Below are 24369 nucleotides of genomic sequence, written 5' to 3'. Positions count from 1 at the left end.
CCTTTTTTTTTTTTTTTTTTTGAGATAGAGTCTTGCTCTGTCACCGAGGCTGGAGTGCAATGGCATGGCATGATCTCAGCTCACTGCAACCTTTACCTCCCAGGTTCAAGCAATTCTCCTGCCTCAGCCTCCCTAGTAGCTGAGATTACCAATACCCGCCACCCTTGCTCTGTCACCCAGGCTGGAGTGCAGTGGTATGATCTTGGCTCACTGCAGCCTCCACCTCCTGGGTTCAAGCGATTCTTCTGCCTCAGCCTCCCCAGTAGCTGGGACTACTGGTGTGCACCACCGTACCTGGCTAATTTTTGGATTTTTAAGTAGAGATGGGGTTTCTCTGTGTTAGTCAGGCTGGTCTTGAATTCCTGACCTTGGGCGATCCACCCACCTTGGCCTCCGAAAGTGCTGGGATTACAGGCGTGAGCCACCACACCCGGCCTAATAGGCCATTCTTTATTCACTGATCCATGGTAGCTCTGTTGTGAGTTGAGTCGTCATGTCCATGGGGGTCTTTCCTGGTTCTCTATTCTGCCAATTTGTTTAACCCTTTGCCAATACTAGACAATATTGTTAACCACAGGTTTACAATAAATTTCGATATCTAGAAAGAGCCTCCCCATTCTTTTCTTCTTCCTTTCTGTCTTGAAAATCTTGGTATTTTACTCCTTCATATAAATTTCAGAATTGGCTTTCAACAGAAAAAAAAAAAAAACTATATTCAGATTTGACTGGTAATTTAATTTGGAAAGAAGTGATATCTTTATGAAAATGACTTTCCCAATTCATGAATGTGGTCTGTCTCTCCATTTATTTAGATCTTCTCTAAAGTATTTAAATACAATGTTATTATTTTCTTTATAGCAGTAGTGCATATTTCGACTAGATATATCCCTAAGTGGTTTATATTTTTATGTTGTGTCAATTGTCATTAAAATACATTTTTGGACTGTTGCTGTTTGGACTGATTCTTGTTAAAAATGCTTGCATTTTAAACAAGAATCTTTTTGGGTGTTGTGTGAAGATTGTAGGAGACCAAAGGAAGAAGCAAGACTACCAGTTCAGAGGCTTTTGCAATAACCCAGGCTAGAGGTGGTGGTGGCTTGGCCCAGAGTGATAATAGTTGAGATAATGAGAGGTGGTCAGAGTGGTTAGATTCTAGATAATTTTTTGAGGTTAGGATTTGATGACATTTAGGGTATAGAGGATGGAAGAAAGAGAGAAGCTAAAGATGACTCGAGAGCAGCAGGACGAATGAGATTGTTGCCTATTGAGCTGGCTTGAGGGCAGTAGAAGCAGATTTGGAAGGTGATGGTGATCAGAAATATGAGTTTGGTCATATAAAGGTAGAATTGCCTGTTAGACAATATGTGAAGAAAGGAAGTCTTTGCACTCTCCACCCCCACCCCAGTGACCTTCATGGTAGACAAGCAAGGCAACTTGACCAACTGGGAGAAAGAAGGAAGATATCTTGTGTAGGAGGGTAAGGAAAATGAAATTCTCAGAGTTCCTAGAGCCACACCTTAGAGTTGCTACCCATTTTATTTACAATTAGGGGCTTACATTTGTAATCTCCCTCCAAGTGCTATAAACCATCAAAATGCAGATAGATGATATCTCCTAAACCCTTGGCTGTCAATCCCCTTTGAGGTATCTGCACTCCTTAAAGCTTAAATATCAAAGTCTAGACCTTTGTTATCCAATACAGAAGCCACTAGCCATACTTGAAATGTAGCTGATGTGAATTGAGATGCACTGTAAGTGTGAAATACACACTAGATTTCAAAGATATTACAAACTACCAACAAAATTTATAAAATGCCTCAGTACCTAAAAATATTGATTACATAGTGAAAATATTTTGGATATATTGCGTTAAATGAAATATACTTTAAACATTAACTTAATCTATTTATTTTTATTTAAAAAATGTGTCTACCAGAAAATTTGAAATTACACATGTGGCTGGAATTTGTGCCTGGCTTTCTATTTCTAATACTTCTGTTGGACAGTAGGCTTTAGAGGAATGATACTTCTTGTTCTTTGGCCAGAGGCTTTCACGGGAACACAGTTCAAGATGGATGAGAAGTAGGAGAAGTGAAAAGCCACTTGAACCAAATAATTCCAAGAAGAAAGAAAATATACAAGCTAAGAATAATGGATTTAGTACCTAAATAAACCAGGCACTTGTACTTTAAACTCAATCCTCAAGATGAGATAAGTTTCATTATTCCCATTTTACAGATGAGAAAATGGAGGCTCAGAGACGTAAGGTTCTTTGCCCTCGAATAGTGAGTGGCTGAGTTGGGATTTGACCGTAGTTCCACGTGATTTTAAAGCCTGTGCACTTGCATTAGACCAGACTACCACTAAAGGGCTGAAGAAGCTACACTTCTAGAGAGGAATAGTGAATATTTGGCAGGAGTATGACAGTAGTTCCTCCCTTTTGGCTGAATGATTAATTCTTCTTTTGAGAATTCATAGGAAACAAAATCATTGCAGCAGGGCTCCTTCCCCTCAGCATTGCCCATGACAGCAGTGGAGACAATCTGAGCATCCAATTGTTACAGAGGGAGAGTCAATTATGGGTGATCCATTGAGACGATGCTCCATGGTCACTAGGTCTGATACTTTAAGGAAAAGGGCAATGTAGAACATGTTTATGATATGATGGATGATTAATGCAACTAAATCATTTTCACATTAATTACAAGCAAAATATACTTGTGATATGGGATGTTTGGGGTGTTGCTTTTTCTGGCCAGAAACCTATGTGGCCAGTGGCACCTTTGCCTGAGTTCTTGTCCTGCATCCAGGAAGAATGAGGGATGCAGACATGTGGAGGGCGGGCAAGATGAAGAGGAGCTTTATTAAGTGTTAGAACAGCTAAGGGGAGACCCGCAGTGGGTAGCTTCTCTTTATAGGCAGGTTGTCCTGATGAGGGCTCAGCTGTCAGCAGAGAGGGTATCTCCTCTCTGCAGCTGGTTGTCCCTACGTCCGCAGCTCTCAGCAGAGAGGAGGCCCTGGAGAAGGTAGCTCCTCTCTGTAGCTGGTCCTCCTATAATCTTCCCAGCTCTCAGCAGAGAGGAGCTCCTCCCTGCAGCTGGTCATCCAGTCGTCTCCCCATCCTCTGCTCTGCTCTGGCTGAATCCAGGGTTTTTATGAACCTCAGAGGGGAGGAAATGAGAGCCAATTGGGCCATGTATGGCCATGAGCAGCCTGAAAAAGGCAACACAAGTCCCCACTCTGGTTCCTGGGTCTGGTAACCCAGCCCCCAGCCTTTAGGCCCTCCCTGGTTTGAAGGTGGGACCTTACTGGGGACCCGCCACCCTCCACCCAGGAGCCTGTCTGCCCTCTGCTGCCTTCCATGGTGCCCTAGCTGTTCATGCCAAAGGACATCTGAAGGCCAGTGCAAGTGGCCCTCAACCCCTTCCCCTCATCATAGCCTAAGGCAGGGGCTCCTGATCCTCACTGGGTCCAGGCCAGAATATAGGACAAGGGCAACATCACCAGGAGCTCCCCCTGTTGCCAAGGCTGTCAGGAGCCACTGGGGCAGAGCTAATCAAGGGCCTGGGCTGGATGTAGGAAGTGGCAGGCTAGGTGGTCACTCTGACTTAGGATGGCAGACTCTGAGATACTGCCCTGGGTGGCCCGTGGAGAGCTTCCTCCCAAGGCCCAGGAGCCCAGCACCCTTGGTGGGGTGGGTGCCGTGGCTGTACCACTGGCTGGGTCTCCGAAGCGGGCACCACTCCCACTTTCCACCCTGGCCCCAAAGCCTGGCCCTAGATCCACACTGGCACCCTTCTCTGCCTGACCATGCTGTCCCATCATGCTGCTCCCCTGCTGGCCAGCTGGCAACCCGGCCTGGCTCCATCATGGCAGCCCCCAGGGTAGTGGGCTGCTGGAGTTGGGGGCTGTCTGCCTCCTCCCCTTGCTCTCCCTGCAGTGGCCATCACTGCATGATGGCAGTGGCTGTACCAGACTGCCTGCTGCTGCCATCACTTGGATGTGAAAATTAGTAGGCATAAAGAGAAATGTTTGTTGATTTTTGTGTTTTCCATGTAATAATAAGAACATTTCTCAGTAGCGTTCTAATGTCGGCTTTTAAAAGGATAAGCACAAACTAGAAAGAGAAATGTAGTCAAAGATAAATGCATGTACACATAAAGAAACTGTGTGGAGGTTGGCTAAAACATGTGAGCAATTAGCAATGTTGCAACACGCTGCCAGGAACCCACCGAGCAACTGTGGACAGAATCCAGGTAGAGTGTCCCTGCATGCAGAAGGCTTCAGGGTGGCAGATGCTATAAGAGAGGCAGGGTCGAGCACCCCTGCAGCTGTTTGTCCCCAGTATTTCTGCCCTGAGAATGCCTGTTCTTTAGGAGAGGAAGGAGGGTAGCAATTAAAAGGGTGACGAAGCCCAGGATGAAGAGTGTGAGTCGCAGGGCACAGGCTCCTAAGCCCACCCAAGAACCAAGCCTGCACGTCCAGTGTATGCACAGCAGCTCCACGTGGTCTCAGCCTTCGAGGGGTGTGAAGGGCGATTGAAGAGCCAGGTGGATCAGGGTGGTAAATGCCAAGATGTTCAAAAGGGGAAAAGCCCAGGGCACTGCCCTGCTGTCAGATCACAGATTCTTGTATTTCCTTTTAGCCTCACACACCTGTGGACCTGTGGGCCAGGACACCTTAACTCTATTGGAGTGACAGGGACAGAAGGGAGGGGCAGTGCCCCCAGGTGAGTCTACACCTCTGTAAGTGGGTGAGACCCTCACAATCACCCCCATGGAAGACTGCCTTTGTTCCACAAAATACTTCCTTCCTCACAAAATTGCAAGTGTCTGAATCATCTCACTTTTGAAGTGTGTATTTAATGTGATGATTTTCCCTCCCAAAGTGGCTTTAATTAAATGACTGTGGCATTTTATAATCGATAAAGACTTTGAATTGAGGAAATACAAGAGTGAGAAAGAGAGAGTATTCATGAATAACGATGACATAAGGAGGAACGAGAGGGGAGCCACAGTTGTTATAGGCAGTAGGCACTGGGGAAAATGATTGATTTGGGAATTAATGCAGGCCAACCTTTGTGTGGCCTGCCTGACTGTGCCAGCCAAGGGCTTTTACTGCCAAGCTTCCCTTTTCTCCTGTACATGGAACGATCAAAGCCCTGCTGCCCACCATCTGCCTCACTGTCCTGCTGTAATTACTGAGATCATATCTTGATGCAGCCTTGAAAACTGGAAAGGGCTGTCGCCTGCTGGTGATGGCTGCCTTCTAATGGCAGAATGGCCTGATAGTAGGAGCAATTTGGAAGTGGAGAGGGGCAGGGTTGCTTCTTGTGTTGAGGGGGGAAGCCAAGAGCTGTGTCTGAAAGGTGGCAGATTTGGACTGTGGTGCTGAAGAAGGAGCTTTCCAACCAGAGGGGTTAGGTTGTGAGTGATCAGTGGATTCAGCTTAACCCCATTGGGGGTACAGGGAGAAATTAGGCAAGGAGGGGGTTGGGTCCTATCATCAGGGCCACAAGCTTAGGAAGGTTCCCAGAGAACATGGGAGCTGTGGAGGATGTTTGCTCAGGGGAGGGACATCTGGAGTTGTGCTGTAAAGTCTGACAGTGTGGAGTGGGTTGGAGGTGGAGGGGAGCCTGGAGGCGGAGCGTTATCATGGTGCAGCCAGGGAACAGATGAGCAAGCAGAGGGGTTAGTGCCGGGCCCACCCTGGGCTACCAGCCTCATAGGAGGCAGACCCGGAGGACCTGTGTCACCCACGCAAGTGGCATTCTTAGGTCCCTTGAGCCCTTTCTGTTCTATTCAGATGCCATCCTCCCACCTCCTCAGCACATAGAATAATTAAGAAAATTATTCCTGGCACATTAAGAGGTCTGCCAGCTTGTGGGAGACTCATTCTGGTTAAACAAATATTCAGCTCTCAGAGGAGAAATCTGAAGATTGTGAACCTGGGCGAATTTGAACAGCAGAACTTCACTGGCAGACAGATCCTTAAGGAGCATCTACTCTAAATGGTTCATGTTACAGGTGGGGAAACTGAGTCACATAAAAGCAAAGAGACTCAGCTTGGAGCTTGAAGCCCCTACTTCCAGTGGCTAGCAGTATATTTCCTTTCTCTTCTCTTAGGTGAAAAGCATCAGGAGCCAAGCTGCACCTGTTAGTGTCTCTTTTTCTCTCTAACCTAAAAGCAGAGTTTCCTGGGTCCAGATTGGCCTGGCACAGGAGAGGACAGGGAACCCAAGAAAATGAGTCACTCTATCTGTGACGTAGGTGGTTTGTGCCCTCACTTTTTTGTGCTTTGATGATTCTGGAGAACTAGGAGATCTTTAATTCCTGAGGAGCCAGGCATGCATACTTCCAGATATGTTTCAAAGCTTCACTTGTGATTTTTGTGTGCTTATTCTGACCAAATTATTCTTGAAATTTGATAAGCTAAATGGGATGATTGTGTGAGCAAACCAAGCCATCTGGAAATGTGTCAAAATCTTTCTTACCTTAGCACGTGAGGTATAAACGATCCTGCAAAATTCCCCTGTGATTTTCCTTCTCTGGGAGTTTGGAGGGTGAGGAATCGGATGGGGGTTGCTTAGAGTCTGGAGACATTCTTAATGGAGTCCCTGCCCAAGCTTTCTGCCCTGTTCCTGCTCACATCCCCCCCAGTTGAACAAAGCTAGGTCTAGTTAAGCCCGGCCTGTCCTGTGGCTTTGCTTCTCCCTCCTCTTCTCTCTAACCTGCCTGTTTCATAGCTTCTTTCTACCTCCCTCAGACTCCCTCTCCAAAGCCACTGCTTCTGTGACACCTCTTCTACCACCCCCTAGCCTCCTCCACTCCCATGTATTAGAGCATCCCTTTGCCTGTCTCCTCTCCTAGCAGGCTGTGAGCTCCTGGTGGCAGAATCACCAGTGACAGGCAGCTGCCAGGTACTCCTGTCACTCTCTTCTGAGAGCCCCACAGTGACTCCCAGGACTGTTCCGTGAGACAGCACCATGTCCATGTCCATCGGCCTGCCGTTCTGGGCTCTCTGCAGGGCCCTCTCACCATGCACTCACTCAACCCCTGAGCCCCTGTCCCTGCTTTTTCTTGGACACCTGTGCAATTTGCCAGACACTCACTCAGGCTGCCCGGAGTGCCTGTCCACTTACTGCCAGGGTCCGTCCTTACTCTTCAGTGTCCACCACCAGTGCCATATGTTCTAAGAAGCTCTCCCAGACTTCTCCACCCTTTCCAGGCTGGGCCACAAGCCTCCTCTTGCCCCACAGTCACCACCACCCTGCCCAATGACTGTCCCACTGCATCTGCTTCCTTGCTGGCCCCCTGCTCTCCCTGATCTTTGAAGTCCAGGGTGTGGACAGAGGGTGATCCTGCTCCTTGCGTGTTTAATAATCCAGAGACCCACTACACAGAACACACCAAGTAGAGCAGTGGCTTTGCCTGGTGGACAACTGACTGACACTGAGAGTGCTGGTATCTGTGGAGGGAATGCTGGCCAAGGAGTGTCCATGTTGTCCAAGGCTAATGAACCCTTATCCTTGAGGCTCCCAGGGATCTGCTTTTCTCTGGGGCAAGAGTGCAATCACAGAGTCTTGTTTTGGGCCTCCCAGCTTGTTGTGTAGCTGTGGGCAGACAGCGGGTCTGGCTTGGATCTCCTATGGCTGGGGGTCAGCAACAACTATGCAAGTCCAGCCAGGGACTTCCTGCAACACTGCAGGCTTCAGCTAGTACCTGAGGTGCCCCCATGGCATATTCCACCACCACTGACCACTGCCTGAAGCCAGCCTTGAGTGCTGGAAGAGGGGACCTGGGTTTGACCTTGATTCTGATGCTTGTCAGCTCTTTGATTTCAGATAAATTTCTTGTTTTCTGAGTCTCGCTTTACCCATCTGTACAGTGGGAATAGTAATGCCTACCTTATTGGTTTTCTAAGCGTAGAGAACGTTGGTGTCTCTGTTAGGAGATGGTCACTCTTCCATGGCCGTTCTTACCTAAGGGAATATTTTCTTACATTTCAGTGGAGACCAAGCCCCGATTGGCTCCCAGGATAGAGAGGTTCGCCACCTTTCCACAGGGGCTGGGGCTTCTTGTAACCTGTGCTGTCTCCAGCTCAGGTCTTTGTCCCCATCATGATAGCTCAACCATAGCCAAATGGTAGGGGCCAGCCAGGGGAACTGCTCCCTGGCCATTTTTGGCAATGTGGAAGTAGGTACACATACCGAGATACAGAACCAGCCCCTTCCGCAGGATACTGTGAGTTCCTGTATTCTGTTGTTGCAAAAACCATAGAGGTGTGTGCTGGCCAGGAGCCCAGTGTGGACTGGAATCAGAAAAAAGGAAGTTTTGAGAGCCATGGAAGCTTTGCTGACCTGCCTAGTTCCTTCCAATGGGAGTCTCCATTTTAGTCTTCAGGGGATCCCCTGAACTTCTGGAAAACCACCTGCATTGCCTCCATCTCCTCATGAGTCCTTTGAAGCAGGTGTAGGGTCTTACCATTCTCTGGGCCTTACCATTCTCTGCCTGCAGGCACACTCAGCCCTTGGCCCAGGTAAGAAGTGGGGACACTCATTAACTGGTGATGCCTAGGGCAGCACTGAGGTGATTGCTGGAGTTATCCATGAGTCCAGCAGTTGTGCCTGCTCCTGGCACTCCCTTGAGGAGGAGCTGGCCACACAGGGCCCACAAGGAACCTCCTGAGTGGCCCACTCCTTGCTCTCCCACCTGCTGTCTACATGGCTGCCCCTGACTCCACCTGGCCCTGATGTGGCATCCCCCAACACAGGCTTGGTCTTGGAGGCAGCCCTCCTGCTTGTGTCTCCACATTGCGTCCTCACTGTGGCCAAATCCTCATATGCAGCCCTGTCTGGCCATGCTCAGGCCCACGTCTCTAAGGCCCTGTCCTGACGTCTAACAAACCAGCTCCTTGTGAGGAGACCCAATATTGGACACACTCAGCGGCTGGCCCAGGGGGAGGTGATGAAGGCAAAAAGAAGTGTCTAGGCTGAGACTGGGGCAGCTGACTCAGACCTCGGGGCTGAACCCCAAAGATGAATGGAGGCCCCAGAGCACACTTACAAAGGCCATGTGGGGCTCAGGCTCTCTGGGGAAGTGCAGATTTTAAGGATTTCGAGGCAGCAAGGTGCAGAACACAGAAAGGCCTTGCAGTGGGCACTCTGTGGGCATCTAATGTGTACTGGACACCCTCTCACATATGTTGGCTTGCTTAATTCTTTCTGCAGTGTTGCAAGGACGATATTGTTCCCATTTTACAGCTGGAGACATTGAGGTTGAGGGAGCCTAAGTTGCTAAGGTTACAGGTTAGAAAGAGGTGGAGCTGGGATTTGAATCTGATCTGTGTGATGCTGCTCTGGGTTGGCCTGGCCTTGGAACTCAGGAGGGGCCAGCCTGGTCAGAGGGACTAGGTTCAGGGAGGTGGTGGTGCTTACCAATAAGTGAAGGCCAGAGGCTGTCACACTGCCCAGGCTAACAGGCCCGCTCCTAGATGCATGGAGCTACTTGAGGGTGGGCCGGGAACACTCAGGTCTCACCCAGTTCACAGGTAACCTAGGAGCTAGTGTCAGGGCTCTGGACAGCAGGCCCTGCCATGAAGCAGTAGAGACCTAGCAGGGGCTCCCAGCTCCCTTCCTGACCTGCTTTGTGGTATTCTATGAGCCACCCACATCTCTGGGCATCACAGAGCTCTGGCGGTCTCAGCCTCCCATGTCTTCCTGGCCCCTGGCCTTACCTGGGGACATGTTGTAATCACCTTAGACCTTGTAGCCAACACTTACACGTGGCGCCCACCCAGAAGTAAGTCACAATGTTGGGGAACACGGCCTCCCAGGTGGCCTGGTGAGTGGCTTGAGTGGGCGATGGCTGCTCTGTTTTCAAGCTCACCGGGCATCTGATGTGCAGGTGTGCATCTGGCAAAGATGCACGTGTGACTCTTTGGAGTCAGAGGCACATCTTGGTGAGTTATCTCCAATAAGGTCCCGCCTTACTTCCGTTTCCAAGGCAATCACTCTAATCAGAGTGATCACGGCCCTGTACCTCCTGGCTGTTCTTTCTTCTTCTCTTTCCTGTTCCAGGCTTGGTTTACTGCCAGCCAGGACAACCTTTCTAGAATAGTGTTTCCCAGGCCATTTTCCTGCTTGGTACTTCCAGGGTCTCCCCATTACCCAGAACGCCAGGTCTAACCGTGCTGACCTCCCTTTCCTGGTCCCTCATGACTCCTGGTGGCATCATGTCCCATGGTCCCCAGGTCACCTTGGCCTGTTTGCTGCATGCCTGCCTCCAACTTGCTTCCTGCCTGGCCTTCTTTGAGCAACCCTTCCATCCCCACGGGTGCTCCTGTCCTTCATGGCCCCACGCACATTTGTTCTGCTATAGTCCTGTGCCCCGGCTCTGAGACGGCCTCCGAGGAGGGGATGTGCTGTCCATTACAGAGCCCCTCCTGTGACCTGCTTCTCGACAGGCCATCTCGTGGTGTCTCCCTCAGCACATTTTTCAGAGGAGGATTGGCACTGTGGAGAGTCACTTCTGAGATTCCACAGCTCACGGCATGAGGAGCAGGAGCCGGAACACAGGACTTGACGCTGGATTCCAATTTTGCCTGCCCACGATGTCTGTCTTCTAGCCTGGGACATCACACCAATCTCCTGCACATTTGAAGCACTCTGGTGTCACTCTCCTGCTCCCAAGGGTGCCAGGGCTGGAGGCTTGTGGCTGTGGCAGTGACAAGGCCCCTGTGACAGTCCTGTCCCAGCTTTCTAGCAGGTGGGCCTCGCCTGTGCAGATCAGATCAAGATTTCCATGAAACGCTCTTTCTGAGCAGCAGTGGACTCTCAGGGGAGCAGCGAGGGGCAAGAGGCCTTCACCCCACTTCTGGCGAGACACTGAAGACCTCTTTCTCTCGGGGGCTGTCTGTCAACTCTATCATGCTCGGTCTTTGCTCAATCTGTTCTCAGTGGGGGAAATGAGTTGAAGGTGTGGGGTTTATCCACAACCCCAGATATGGCTCCTGCTTTGCCTCATGCTTCTAAGAAGGCAAAATTTAACACTGTGCATGCCAAGTGGTACTGGTTCCATAAATGCTGATGGGAAATGTGGATAGGTCTGGTGGGGGAGGCTTTATCCGGGACAGCCATGCTGTATCCGCCGAGGCTCTCCAGAGAAACAGAACAATAGGATGTGTGCATGTGTGTAGGCAGAGAGAGATTTATTTTAAGGTACTGGTTCACACAATTGTGGCGGCTGGCAAGTTTGAAATATTCAGAGCCGACTGGAGACTCAGGGAAGGGTTGCTGTGAGTTGGAAGTCAGTCCATGGCAACTCTGAAGGGAGATCAGAGGTCTCTCATGAAATGTGCTATAGACCCAGCAGGCCCGTGCGGCCCCAGAGAGCACATGCTGCCGCGCTCACAGCCCCTGCCACATCTCCATTTCCTCCTCCACAGACAGCCACGCTCACCTGGTTTTTGCCCCAGGGGCAGGTGAGGTCTGGGAGGTGAGGAGAGGGAAGTGGGAGGTGGAGGGAGCAGAATGTCTGTAGACAGGGCTCTCAGGGTGACCATGGGGAAGAGGGTGGGGCCTGGTCATAGCTACTCTGAGACAGCAGGCAGAGAAGGAGATCACACACTCAGTGTTCAGAGCTTTCAGTGTTGGGGCTTGAAGCATGGGGACTTTGGAGCTAGCAGGGGCAGAGGCACAGGGACCTATTGTAACTTCCAGTGTCCCTCCTATCCCCTTCACACCCCACACGCGTACACACCAGGGCTCCTGCTGTCAGTTAATACATCACTGACGTGGGCAAGGACTTTCCCCACAGTGGAGAGTTGGGAGAGGAGGGCCTCCTGTTTTGGAGGAGCTAGACAACCTCAGAGGGAGAGTGGTGGAGAGGTTTTGGAGGCAGACAGATCTGGACCTCAGTGAGCTGCAGGCTCCTGCTCCCAGCCTCAGTTTCCTCATCTGAAAATGGTATCCCTAATATCCACGTCATGGAGTCATCATGCAGGCTGAACAGTGCAAGTGTGCAGCTGGCCTGCCACACACTAAACCCCCAGCAAGGCTAAACTCCAGCTTCGCCTGAGACACTTTAGCCTCTCACATTGCGCTTTTAGTTTTCACCCTCTTGGTCCACTGTCTGGGCTGAGGGTGAGGGGTGATCAGGGCTTGCAGTAATGCTAGGTAAAATCTAGATGATAGGATTCTTCTGCTTCCAAAGTCCCTCTCCAAGGCTACTCCTCAGGTGGTGGTCCTCTAGGTGTGCTCCCTGAACCAGCTGCCTCTGCACCTCCTGGGAACTCTTTAGAGATACAAATTTCTGGGACCCACCCCAGACTTACTGAATTGTAAACTCTGGGGCTGGGGTCCAGAAATTTGGTTTTAACAATCTCTTCAGGTGATGCTGATGCATGCTGAAGTTTTAGAACCACTGCTTTCAGAACAGTTTCTCCAGGAGGGCAGGTTTTAGGCTGAAGATTCACCTCCAAGCACCACCCCACGGCTGGCCATCAGCAGGTGAAGCATCCCAAAGGGAGCCTCAGAGCACTGGGTCTTAGATCAGCTCTTTCCCCAGGGGCCCACAGGAAAGCCTGGAGGCTGTCATTCCATTGACACGAGTCACCTCACCTACACGTCCCTCCTTTGCTTTGTACGTTAAATACACTGTGCTTTGGGGGCCCTTTACCACATCCTGCAGCAGCTCCAATGCTCTTGTCCAGTTTCTGCAAATTCTCAGGGCCTTGTGTCCTCCAAGCTACTTCTATCTCTTAATTTCTCTGATCTTGTCGCTGGGTCTCATCTGTGTCCCCTTTGTTTACAATGGTGTTCCTCCCTGCCTGGAACTAACCCAGGTGTGGAACACAGAGCTTCTGTAATTGGCTTTTCATAATCCCTCCAACACAATGCCATTGTGTGGCAAATGTTTACTGAAGCCTTGGCCCAGAAGGGAATTCTCACTCCTGAGAACACCAGCTGCGTGAGCGTGCCCAGGGATGCTGCGTAAACGCACCGTGCCTCCATCTCATCTCCACCTGGGGCTGGGAGTGTGTGGGCTCATGACAGTTCCTGGGCCATGGGCTTTTGGGAGAATTAAATCAGGTTAGGCAGGCAAAGCCCTCGGCAGGGGACCCAGTGTGGGGCTAGCACTCAGTAGATGCTACTATTGTTGATTTTACCGTGGTCATTAAACAGGATGAGTTATTTCCTCTTCCTTTATCTTTTATCTATTTATCTATCAATTTTATTTATAAATTTACAATTGTAGTACATACCACAATCTATAAATAACATAACATAAAATTCACCATCATAACCATTTTAAAATGTATAGTTCAGTGGCACTGAATACATTCATGATGTTGTACAATCATCAGCACTATCCAGCTCCATTACCTTTTCATCTTGCAAAACTGAAACTCTGTGCCCATTAAACACTACCTCCCCATGCACCCCTCTCCCCAGTCCCTGGGAACCACCATTCTCCTTTCTGGCTATGAATTTGTCTGCTCTAGGGACCTCATATCAATGGATCATACAGCATTTGTCCTTTCGTGACTGGTTAGTTAACTTCGTATAATTCTCTCAGGGTTCATCCATTTTGTAGCATGTGCCAGAATTGTCTTCCTTTTAGAGGTTGAATAATATTCCATTTCATTGATTACACATTCGTCTATCATTGGACACTGGCTTGTCTCCACCCTCTGGCCATTGGGAATAATGCTACTAGGAACACGGGTGTACACGTGTCTGCTTGTGTCCCCGCTTTCAATTCTTTGGGGTATGATTTTACTTTTTATAATTGACCCACCTTGTCTATTAGTTCAACTAATTTGATGTAACAATCAATTATAAACATAGTCTTTTTAATTGGATGCAAAAGTGGATGAGAACTTTGAGGGCAGTCTCCCCACTTGACCAACGTGGAGGCAGAGGCCAGGGAAGGGCCCTGAGTGAGTTCTTATCTGTGGGTGGCTTCTGTGGACAGGAGCCTCAACCTGTCCCCAGCCGGTGGCATCCTGAAGAAAGAGGAAGCATGGTTAAGGTGGAGCGTGTGGGCTTTGGAGTCAGATGCACAGAACTTGGCTGGCAGCCCCGTGGGAACCTATGGAACCACTCTGAGGCTCTTTCCAGCACCTGTGAAGTAGTACTATTTACCACCTTGTAGGATGTTGCTGTGGAGATAGAGATGATACAGAGATGAAAATGCAGAGCCACTATAAAGTGAGCTCTCAGGGAGGGAAGTCACTACTTTGATTAAATAGAGATTTCTATCCCCACTGTACGTGATAAAAGCTGAAGCCAAGGGACTAAAATCCCCACCTCTCGCTTTTCCATTAGTTCTCTTTCAACCTCGGTACATGTTTTCTTAAAGTCAGGTTTACTGAAATATAATTTACATAAAAATAATTTACTTTTTTTGGTGCACACTTTGGACAAATGTAGACAGTCACGTGACTACCACCAAGTAACTCCTCCTCCTGAGAGTGTACTTCATTGTGGCTCTGCGTTTTCATCTCTGTATCATCTCTCTTCATCTTCACAGCAACACCGCATGAGGCAGCAAATACTAGCAGTATTTGATGGCTGCTGAAAAGAGCCTCAGAGCAGCTCCATAGCTCAGAACTGCTACTAAATAGCAAGTTCTGTGCAGCTGACTCCAAAGCCCACACACTCCTCCTTGACCGCTTTCAAGACACAGAACATTTCTGTCCCCCGCAAAATTCCGTCCTGCCTTTGTAGTCATCCCCTTATCCCCCATCCCTGGCAACCACTGATCTTATTTTCTGTCCTAAACAATTTTGCTTTTTCCAAAATGTCGTCTAAGTTGAATATGACAGTAGGTAGCCTTTTGGGGTTGGTTCCTATCAGCCGACAGAAGGCCTTTGAGATGCATCCGGGGTGCTGTGGATGTCAGCTGTGTGTTCCTTTGTGCTGTGGAGAGGGATTCTGCTGTATGGATGGACCTGAGTTTGTATATTCATTCGTTCTGTGAGGGGCATTTATGTTTTTTCCAGATTTTGGCAGCAATGAATGGAGCTTCTAGAAACATTCATGTACAGGTTTTTGTAGGAGCATAAATTTTCATTTCTCTAGGGTGAATAGCTAGGGGTGGAACTCCTGGGGCTATGTTTAACTTTCCCAGAAACTGCCAAACTTCCTTCCAAAGTGGCAGTGCCATGTTTGCATTCCCATCAGCAAGGGTGAGAGTGGTGGTTGCTCTGTACCCTTGCCATCGTCAAGTTTTGTTTGCTCGTTGAAGACATACTAATTGGTGTGTCCTGGCATCTTGTTTTAATCATCATTTTCCTAATGATGATGCTGTTGTCCATCCTCAGTATTTCTGACAGTGTCAGCTGTGCAGGTAGATGTGAACACTGTTCACAGTACATCACCTCTGTCTCCCTACCCCTTTTAATTTGGTTTTAGATTGTAAGGTCTCCTTGTTGACATGAAACCACAGGGAAGAGGGAAGCAAGGACTAGCCCCACCCTGAACGTGTTTTAGGAACAAGAATGGCTTTGTTATTTATTTATTTATTTATTTATCTATCTATTTATTTATTTATTTTGGAGTGCTCCAGATTGAGGCCAAGACTGCTGAAAACAGCGGCAAGAGTGTTTGGATCTGCTGACATGCAGTGAGGCACTGGCTTTTGCATGGAGAGGAAAACAGATCATTTACGGCCATGCATGCTAAGCCGCTATTCTATTCTGTATCATCTGGTTTAGAGGCTTCCCCAGCTCCAAGGCCTGAGGGCCATGGCCCATTACGGAAATGGCAAACAGGCAGTTTCTGCACCTGGAGTTTATAATCTGGAAATGAGAATAGTTGCAGAGGCTGACAAGAAATGGGGAAAGAATTTTAATCTTTAATTTTTCAAAGCAACTCTTTGTCTGCAGGACCCAGCTTTTCTGCAGAAGGCACTGAGTCCCAAGCTACCCCTTTGGGTCATTCCACATGTCTTCTTGCTCCGGGGCAGCTTTTCCTGGGAACAGCTTCTTGGCATCTTAGCTCCAAGGGCTGCTAGATCACATCTCACATTCTGAGACTCCCAACTCTGCAAATCACTCAGTAGAATGTCAGGGATGAAAACAGTCATCAAAATGTTTACTTAGCAGCCCAAATATCAGCAATCCAGCAGTTGCTTCATGCTCCAGATGTTACCCTTCACTGGGGCAGCTATGCGCAGAATGCCTGGTGTGGGTTGTTACAATGCAGAGTAAGCTCTGATGATGCTATGTATGCCTGAGGGTGGGTGGGGTGCAGGGTGAGGGTGGACAGTGACACCCAGAGACCTGGGGGCATGCATGGCCAATCCCAGCACTGGTGCTGCTGAGGCCATAGAGAATCCCTTCCTCTCGGGTGCCTGCAGCTCACCATCTGGTTCCCTGAACATGACACAGAGGAAGGGGAGACACCATTACATACACATAACCCATAGACTCTGAGCCCCTGTGGGGGCCCTTGCAGCCCTTCAGTGCCTCACTATGCTGGACCTCTTTCCATTGGTCATGCATGAAGGGCAGAGAGGGACTGGAATCACCAGGACCATGTGGATGAGGAGAAGCCGAGTCCCAGAGAGGGGAAGTGACTCGGTTAAGACACCACAGGGGCCAAGTTAGACCTGGACCCCTGCCTATCACTCCCATCCTGGCCCCACTGCCCCCTCTGCCTCGTGGCTATGTGAGAAGGCAAGTTTCTGCCTCAGGAGAGCAAAGCTTCCAACCTGGCTGGTCACTGACTGGAACGCTGTGTGCCCCGACCCCATCCAAGCTAGGACACAGCACAGTCGGCAGGGAGCAGTGGTCTTGTCTTTTCCTGGAGGCTCTGGGACTCCCTTGCAGCCTCCTGGTCTCTTGCCCTGCCAAGGTCACATTTTCCTGAACCTTTCCCCTAAAAGCCCACCTGTCCAAGAACCTTTCCAGGGTAGCAAGTCTTCCCCAAGCTTGTGTGACCGTGTGTAGTAGTTTGCCAAGCCCCTCTCCCCATCCTCGGCCCCAAGCAACCACAGCGTGAGCCCATCTGCCTGTGTGCACTGCTGGGGGTGTGCTGGGCAGCAAAGCCTGGGCTATCCACAGACCTGGGGGCTTCTGCTCCGGCCACCGACTGGCAAAGGGATCCTGGCCAAGTCACCTCTCTGCTCCCACCTCAGTACCAACTGTGGATGAAGGTTGCTAGCTTTGCTGTCACTGGATATTAGGAGGATTACATGAAGAGATGCATGTAAATGCCTGCACTAAGTAGGTGCCAGTAAATACGTATTTCCCCAGTCCTAACAGTAACCTGTGCTGAGCTGACTCATGCTAGAGGGGCCCTGTGAGAGGACCTGTTGTCATCCCCACTTTACAAATGAGGACACTGAGGCAGGGATGAGTCTTGTCACTTGGTCTAAGCCCACTGTGTTGAAACCCCAGCAATCTGGTCCCAGAGTCCGTGCTGGGAGCCATACACGGTTGAGAGTAGAATCCCCAGGAGCCAAGGCCCAGACATGGTGTCGGTTTAGCAGGTTGATTTTTGTGAAAAGTGCCCTGAGCTCAAGTTCCCACAGTGGTGAGTGAAGTTGGGGGATGGTTGGGAAGCACAGGTTTGGATCCTGTTTTTATTTAAAATTTTGATATTTTGTTCATCATGGATTTCTTGGCATTAACTGATCTCTATAACTGTTGCATTAAATTATCATTTTTGGCACCTCCTTAAATCTTGTGCAGAGGTGAGTGCCTCCTTCACTGCCCTACCCTCACCCTGGCCTTGCCTGGGACTCCCACAGTGACCGTAAGCCCCAGTGGGTCCCTTTTCACTCTGGATAAGAAGAGGCTGCTGGCGCCATAAAAAAGGATGAGTTCATGTCCTTTGTAGGGACATGGATGAAGCTGGAAACCATCATTCTGAGCAAACTATCGCAAGGACAGAAAACCAAACACCGCATGTTCTCACTCATAGGTGGGAACTGAACAATGATAACACTTGGACTCGGGAAGGGGAACATCACACACCGGGGCCTATCATGGGGAGGGGGAAGCGGGGAGGGGAAAGGGATAGCATTAGGAGATATACCTAATGTAAATGACGAGTTAATGGGTGCAGCAGTCCTGGGGAAATCCTGGTAGAAATATGTAACAAACCTGTAGTTGTGTACATGTACCCTAGAACTTAAAGCATAATAAACAAAATAAAAGTTCCAGTGACCACATAAAAAAAAGAAAAAAAAGAAAGAAGAGGCTGCTGGCTTGTAGGTGGGGCACTTCTTGAGAATGAGACGGATTAGAGTGGTTTCTTCTTGCTGTTCTTCACATGGCCTGCAAGGCTACTCCCTGTTTCCTTCTCTTTTCAAATAAAACTGGAGCAGGTGTGGCATGATCAGCAGATGAGCAGGAGGTGGGGCAGCTGCAACTTAGCATTTGAGTCAGATACTGCTGCCACGCAATTTCACAGGTCCGCATTTGTTAGAAATTCTTGTTTATCAAAAATCTCTGTCGATTCAAGTGAAGGTGAGTCAAGTGTTTCACTTCAGTAAACATGGATTCTGCACACTTCAGAGGAGAGCTGGGAGGTTTCTGATCCTTCCTCTGGATCTCCAGCTAAGTCCCGACCCATCGCAGTTTCATATTCTGACCTGATACTCACTTGACTTGCCACTTGCTGGTCCTAAAGATGGGGCATGTTAGCAGGTCCTCAGATACAGTTTACTGATGGAGTCAGTTAGTAGAACCTGCAGATGTGGCCACAAAATGAACTTTATATGGTAGAGACAACATTAAGCTTGCTGTTACAGTGACTTGGGGCTGACTCTATTGGTGCTAAGAATGGCAGTTTGGTTGGACATAGTGGCTTTCAGAGTCCTGGGGAAATCCTAGTAGAAATCTTGGAGTGGGAAAAATGAACTTATTCCAAAGAGGAGTCTAGGCTAGAGAGAGAAATATTGAGATTTGGGTGCCATCAGCGCATAAGTTAATTCATTCACGAATTCATTTGTACTTTCATTCATTTATTCAATAACATTTTATTAAGAATCTACTCTGTGCCAGCCCCTGCTATGGACACAATATCCTTGCCTTCACAGATCTAATGTTTAGTGGATATGTGGCTCTCAGGGGTAATTAGAGCCATGGGAATAGCTGAGACCTTCTTACAAGGAACCCATGAAATGAGAACTCACTGGAATCTGCCTCCAGAACACCAGCTGCAGGGAGCTCTGAAGGAAACCGAACCTCAGATGGAAACATGCTCAGCTCCTCACTCTGCAGCAAGTGAGCAGTGAGAAACAATAGAGATGCATTTTCTTTTGATTTTATTTTACCTGTCAAATCATCAGGGTTAAAAAAATGGTAATAAAAAAGATTACACATAGGGAAGCTTGAGCTCTTGTAAGCTTATGTAGAAGGACTCTCTGTCCCTTGATAGGATCGGTGTTTCAGGAGCAGCTGTTTGGAAATATGGATCAAGAGGCTGGAAAGTTTATCTACCTTTAGATCCAACTATTTCCTTTTAGAAATTCAGGAATGGATTAGGATTTGTTATTTTATCATGAATATATATAAAAGACTGAGACATGAGAATTGTCATTACAGTATTTTTTTATAGTATTGAATAATTTGTTATCATTTAAGTGCCTAAGTGTAAGGGCTTATTCAATAAACAAGCAACATTACTCTATGGCCACCATGTAGCCATTAAGAATGAAGGTGTTGAGGATCTTAAATAATGTGGAAAATATTCATGATGTGCTGTTTTGACTACAAAGAAAGTTGTGGACTAATTTATTAAAAAAATGGATTGAGAGAAAATGTCTGCAATTTTTAAAACTAACAAAGGACCGGCTTCTAGATATAGTCTCACAAAGCAGCAAGAGAAAGACAAGCAAGGAAAAAATAAGCAAAGGTTATGAGTAGTTAATTCACAGAGGAGAAATGCCAAAAGGCTATCAGGCATGTTAAGGAGTGCTCATACTCATTAGTAACTTAGAGAAATGGAAATTAAAATGACAATGTGAGAGCTCTTTCCTTCGATCAGATTGCAAACACTGGAAAGCTGGGTGATGCCAAGCAGGGTGGTAATGAGGTCACTGAGGAGCCTTCAGATGCTGTGTGGGAGATGGCCTGATGCCAGCTTTCTGGAGGCGTCTTAGTTGGTGGAACTTAGTTGCACTGAGCAGGCATACTCCCTTGACTCAGTTCTGCTGTCCCTGCCTTCATACCCAGAGTCAGTCATGAGAGCCCAGTGAAGGGACCCACGCGGGAATGTCCACCCCAGCCCTGTGTGCAGGACGGGTTGTTGTGGCTAATCCAGCCATCTATCACTGAGAAAGCCAACAAGTAAAATAGGCATGTGATGCCTACTTTGGAACACAAGGCAGCAGTTAGAGGAAATGAACTTGACAAACACAGAGTCACGTGGACGTATCACATGGAGTCTGAAGACATAATGCTGGGTGAAAGAGTAAGAGCAGACAAGATGCAGAAGAGCATTCGCTAACTTAAGTGTATGCGGATGGAAATCAGGTGCTGTGTGTCATACTCCTAAGTTCCATGCTGGTGTACTCATACTCACCAAGCGGGAGTGTGGGTGGGGTGGGGACACAGCAAATGCAAATGGAGAATGGAGATCCTGGTGATAAAGGAATAAATGAACACAGCCAGAGAGGAGCCCGCCCAGATCAGGGAAGAGGCTGAGGGATGTGAGCAACTCCACCCACCGCCTGCCCCTTAGAGTCAGCCCCTCAAAGGAAATGACTTAATCCCCCACAAAACCCCATCCCAGTGCCCAACAAAAGCAAAAGTATAAATAAAGTTTGCTTCAACACTATTATGATCGTGTTCTTACTAAACTATATATTCACAGGTAGAAGCTGGAATGTCAGCAGTCATGTTTTCTGGGTATGGGCAAGCATTATGTTCTTCCTGATTTTTGGTTTCCTCCTGGTTTTTGAAAATGAACTGACATGGCTTCTGTAATAAGAAAATGATTTCTGAAAATGAATTCAAAGAGTAAGCAGTCTGTGTGCTCAAAGAGGAGTCGGGGCAGGCTGGGTCCTACACATAAAGAGTGAGAGGGTTTCAGAGAGGGGCCGGTTAGCCTTGCTGGTGACGTGTGGCTAAACTCCATTTTAGCCTGCAAGGAGTGTGTGTTTGGGCTAAAAACAAAGCATGATGTAACCCCACTACTGCTGGACCCACTTCTTTATGTCACTCTGGTTGCTACCTTGTGATTGTTGAATGCCTGCTGGGCTCCTGGATGGCTTCCTACGTGGTAATGTTGAGTTTGGTGAGGGCTTTTACTCAGGGAGCCTGAACATTTTTGTCCCTTCTTAGAGTTTACTGAACTCCAGACAAACAAACAACAAACTATCCTATGTTATGGTGTAAGTCATAAGTGAATGACAACTTTTGAAGGTGTGTACCTTTGGGAGGTCACTTATTGGTGAATTGGCCCTTGGCTGTTTTCATCATGTAAGTTTTTGCTCTTGTGCCTACTGACTTGAGTTTCCCAATTTGCAAACACTGCTCCTGTGTGCACTTAGGGATGAGCTCCTGTAAGCTTGGGGACTTAGAGGGTCATTTTGAGAACAAAATACCCTAAAAATGTCGAGTATAAACCAAATAATGCTTAGAATGAGGAATCTATCCTTACAGACCCATCATAGAAGGAACTTCTAGATATAGAATTATGTGCCTCTACAAATACCAGTGAACTCTTTACATCTCTTTTATGTATGCAGCCTTTTAAAAGAGAAGCAGCAACAAGTGAAAAGACAAACAACCCAACCTCCAAAAAACAAACAAACAAACAAACAAACAAACAAACCGGCTTTAGTGTGAAAGTTTGCATTTCAACTTGATGTCTAGCTGCCTATATGCCTTTGGCCCAGTTTCCTTACTTACCTAGAGAGAATAAGGGCACCCATCTGTCTGTGTAGCTGTAAGAGAGTCTGTCTGAGTCCTGTGTATAAGATCCCACAGTGCTGGGCACACACTAGATTGTGAATTTGTATTAATCACATCTAAATCTGAATCTCCTTTTTAAAAAGTCTTCCTTATTTTAGTCTGTTTCAGATTCCTAGGGGAACCATCTTCAATAGGAACTGGGCTGAGTGAGTACAGTACCTTCTCCACGGCCAGAATCATCAGGAAGTGATGTGACAGGAGTGTTCACTTCTATTTGTTCTGAATTCAGATCTGCTTTGCCACGGCATGGAGGCAGAAGATCTTTCAAAGGCTGAAGACAGAAATGAAGATCCAGGTTCCAAAAGTGAAGGGCAGCTTGCTGCTGTGCAGCCTGATGTCCCACGTGGAGGGCAGTCCCCTGGCCCCACAGCTCTCTGGGACATGCTGGAAAGGAAGTTTCTGGAATACCAGCAATTGACTCACAAGAGCCCCACTGAGCGTCAGAAGAGCCTGTTGAGTCTTCTCCCCCTGTTCCTGAAGGTTAGTGTTCTTCTTTTTGAAACTGTAAGGTGATAGGTGCTCTGGGACACTTCTGGGATGATTGCATAGTGAAGTTGGTGGTTTTAATGTCATCACAAGTGGACTCTGATTGGTTGCTCAGGGGAGAGTTGTCTTAGCCTGCTAGGGCCACTATAACAAAATGACGTAAACTGGGTAGCTTAGACACAACAGACTTTTATTTCTCATAGTTTGCAGCCTGGGAAGTCCAACATTAAGGCACATTAAGTGTCTGATAAGAGCTTACTTTCTGGCTCATGGAAGGTGTCTTCTTGCCATGGCCTTATGTGGTGGAAGGGGTGAGGGGCCTTTCTCAGGCTTATTTTATAAGGGCACTAATCCCATTCATAAGGGCAGAGCCAAATCATTTTCCAAAGGTCCTACCTCCTGAGACCATTACTTTAGAGATTAAAATGTCACTATATGAATTTTGGGAAGACCCTAGCAAGAGTGACATGCCAAAGATGACAAGTAAGGTTCATTTCTAGGGTGGAGAGGGACTTAGAAAGGACAGACAGTTAGCTTCTGAGTAATACTGTCTCTTTAGTTAAAAAATATTACATTGTTCAACCACAAACCCAGTTTGGGAGCTAGAAATAAGGCCAGCTTCTTTTGGAGGGAAGAGAGGATGGTATGTCCTGACACAAGAGTCACGCAGGTGGCTGGCAACCTCGCACCCCAGGGTTGCCAACATCAAGGCCTGGGAGAGCCAGAATATCTTGCATCAAATAGTAACAATAATGCAAAGTGAGATAAAATGAGTGGAGAGCACCAGAGCTTCACTCATATCCTGGTCACAGCTCCACTAAGGAAACCAGCGTATCTACTGGGTCTGCACTCTAGCTAGTGGCTGCTGGTGACAGGTTGGCTGCAAGGGATTTCCTTTGTTGTCTGGGAGCAATACTCCTGCCAGTGAGGTCTGCCTTATAGTTGAAGTCTAGTTGTAGCATTGAAAGCACTTTTTATGAGGACTTAGTGTTTACTTGACTATGGATTTGGGGTTATTTTTGAAAAGCGTATACCTACAAAATACTCAAAGCAGAGAGAACATGAGCTGCCTCTCACATTTGAAAGTAGACTATGGCAGATGGAGGCTTTGGCATGTTTTCATTGGTAAATGCCTTTGTGAATATATTTCCTGTAACTTATTCATCAGTAATATTTAAGGGTTTCCAAAGATGACTTAGAATCTTCTTGGAAACACATTTATAGGATGCATTGCATACTTAGCATTAAAAAGTTGCCAAATAACTCACTTTCCATTAATTCATCATTTCTTCATGTTTTGGACTTGTAGTCCCATTCATCTCATTTCACAGACTGCATAACTAGGGCTAGTTTAGGAGAGACAGCTAAAGTTTCTCAGCCCTAGCCCTGCCTGCCCTGACAACCCCAGATTCTGGGAGGTGGGATAGTCTTACTCCAGTTCGCAGGTCAAATTTGTCTTATGGAAGGGACAATATAAGCAGTCCCCAGCCCCCAGTGCAAGTCACTGGTGATGGGGATGAGTTCAGCCATTACTGAGCTGCTGGTTCTCAGTGGCACCGTTCCCACCCACATGGGCAGCCCGGGGTCTGATGAAAGGACTCTGCACCCAAGAGCCAGGACTTGATTCTTCTTCACCTCCCTGTTGTTTATTTGAGAATTCGTTTGTTTGCTGTACTAATATTTATTAAGCTCCTATACTCTGTTCTAAGGCCTGGGCTATAGGAGTGAAGAAGACAGAGGTTTGCCCTCATGGTGAGTGTGGCCCAGAGCAGAGGGCATCGAATAGCACACTGTGTGTTTCATTTGGCCTGCAGGGGTTCAGAATGAATTAGTGGCCATTTTTTATTTTTTTTCAAAATGGAAAGCTTTCATATGAAAATCAGATTTCTAATTTATCTTGAAAATTTTGGTAGACCTAATACTGACAGTTATATGGGAAGGGTTATGGGG

The 24369-nt window shown here is 47.8% G+C and overlaps 1 protein-coding gene across 9 annotated transcripts in view; it reads left to right on the top strand.

Moving 5' to 3' along the window:
* WDFY4 (WDFY family member 4) overlaps positions 1 to 24369 on the top strand; it is a 295757-nt gene that overhangs the window by 2955 nt on the left and 268433 nt on the right. For 4 of the 9 annotated variants that reach the window (XM_050805485.1, XM_050805484.1, XM_050805479.1 and 1 more), the window contains exon 2: positions 22032 to 22413. In XM_050805485.1, coding sequence (XP_050661442.1) covers positions 22180 to 22413 — 234 coding nt within the window. In that variant the 5' untranslated portion in view covers positions 22032 to 22179. Of the gene's footprint in view, positions 1 to 3978; positions 4730 to 22031; positions 22414 to 24369 lie in introns of those variants that run through there. The other 5 variants (XM_050805483.1, XM_050805482.1, XM_050805477.1 and 2 more) reach the window with 3 other exon arrangements.

Source organism: Macaca thibetana, chromosome 9, assembly GCF_024542745.1.
Source record: "Macaca thibetana thibetana isolate TM-01 chromosome 9, ASM2454274v1, whole genome shotgun sequence".
Classification (NCBI taxonomy): Eukaryota; Metazoa; Chordata; class Mammalia; order Primates; family Cercopithecidae; genus Macaca; species Macaca thibetana.
Note: the sequence above shows the minus strand (reverse complement) of the source record. Positions and strands in the feature narration are given on the sequence as shown.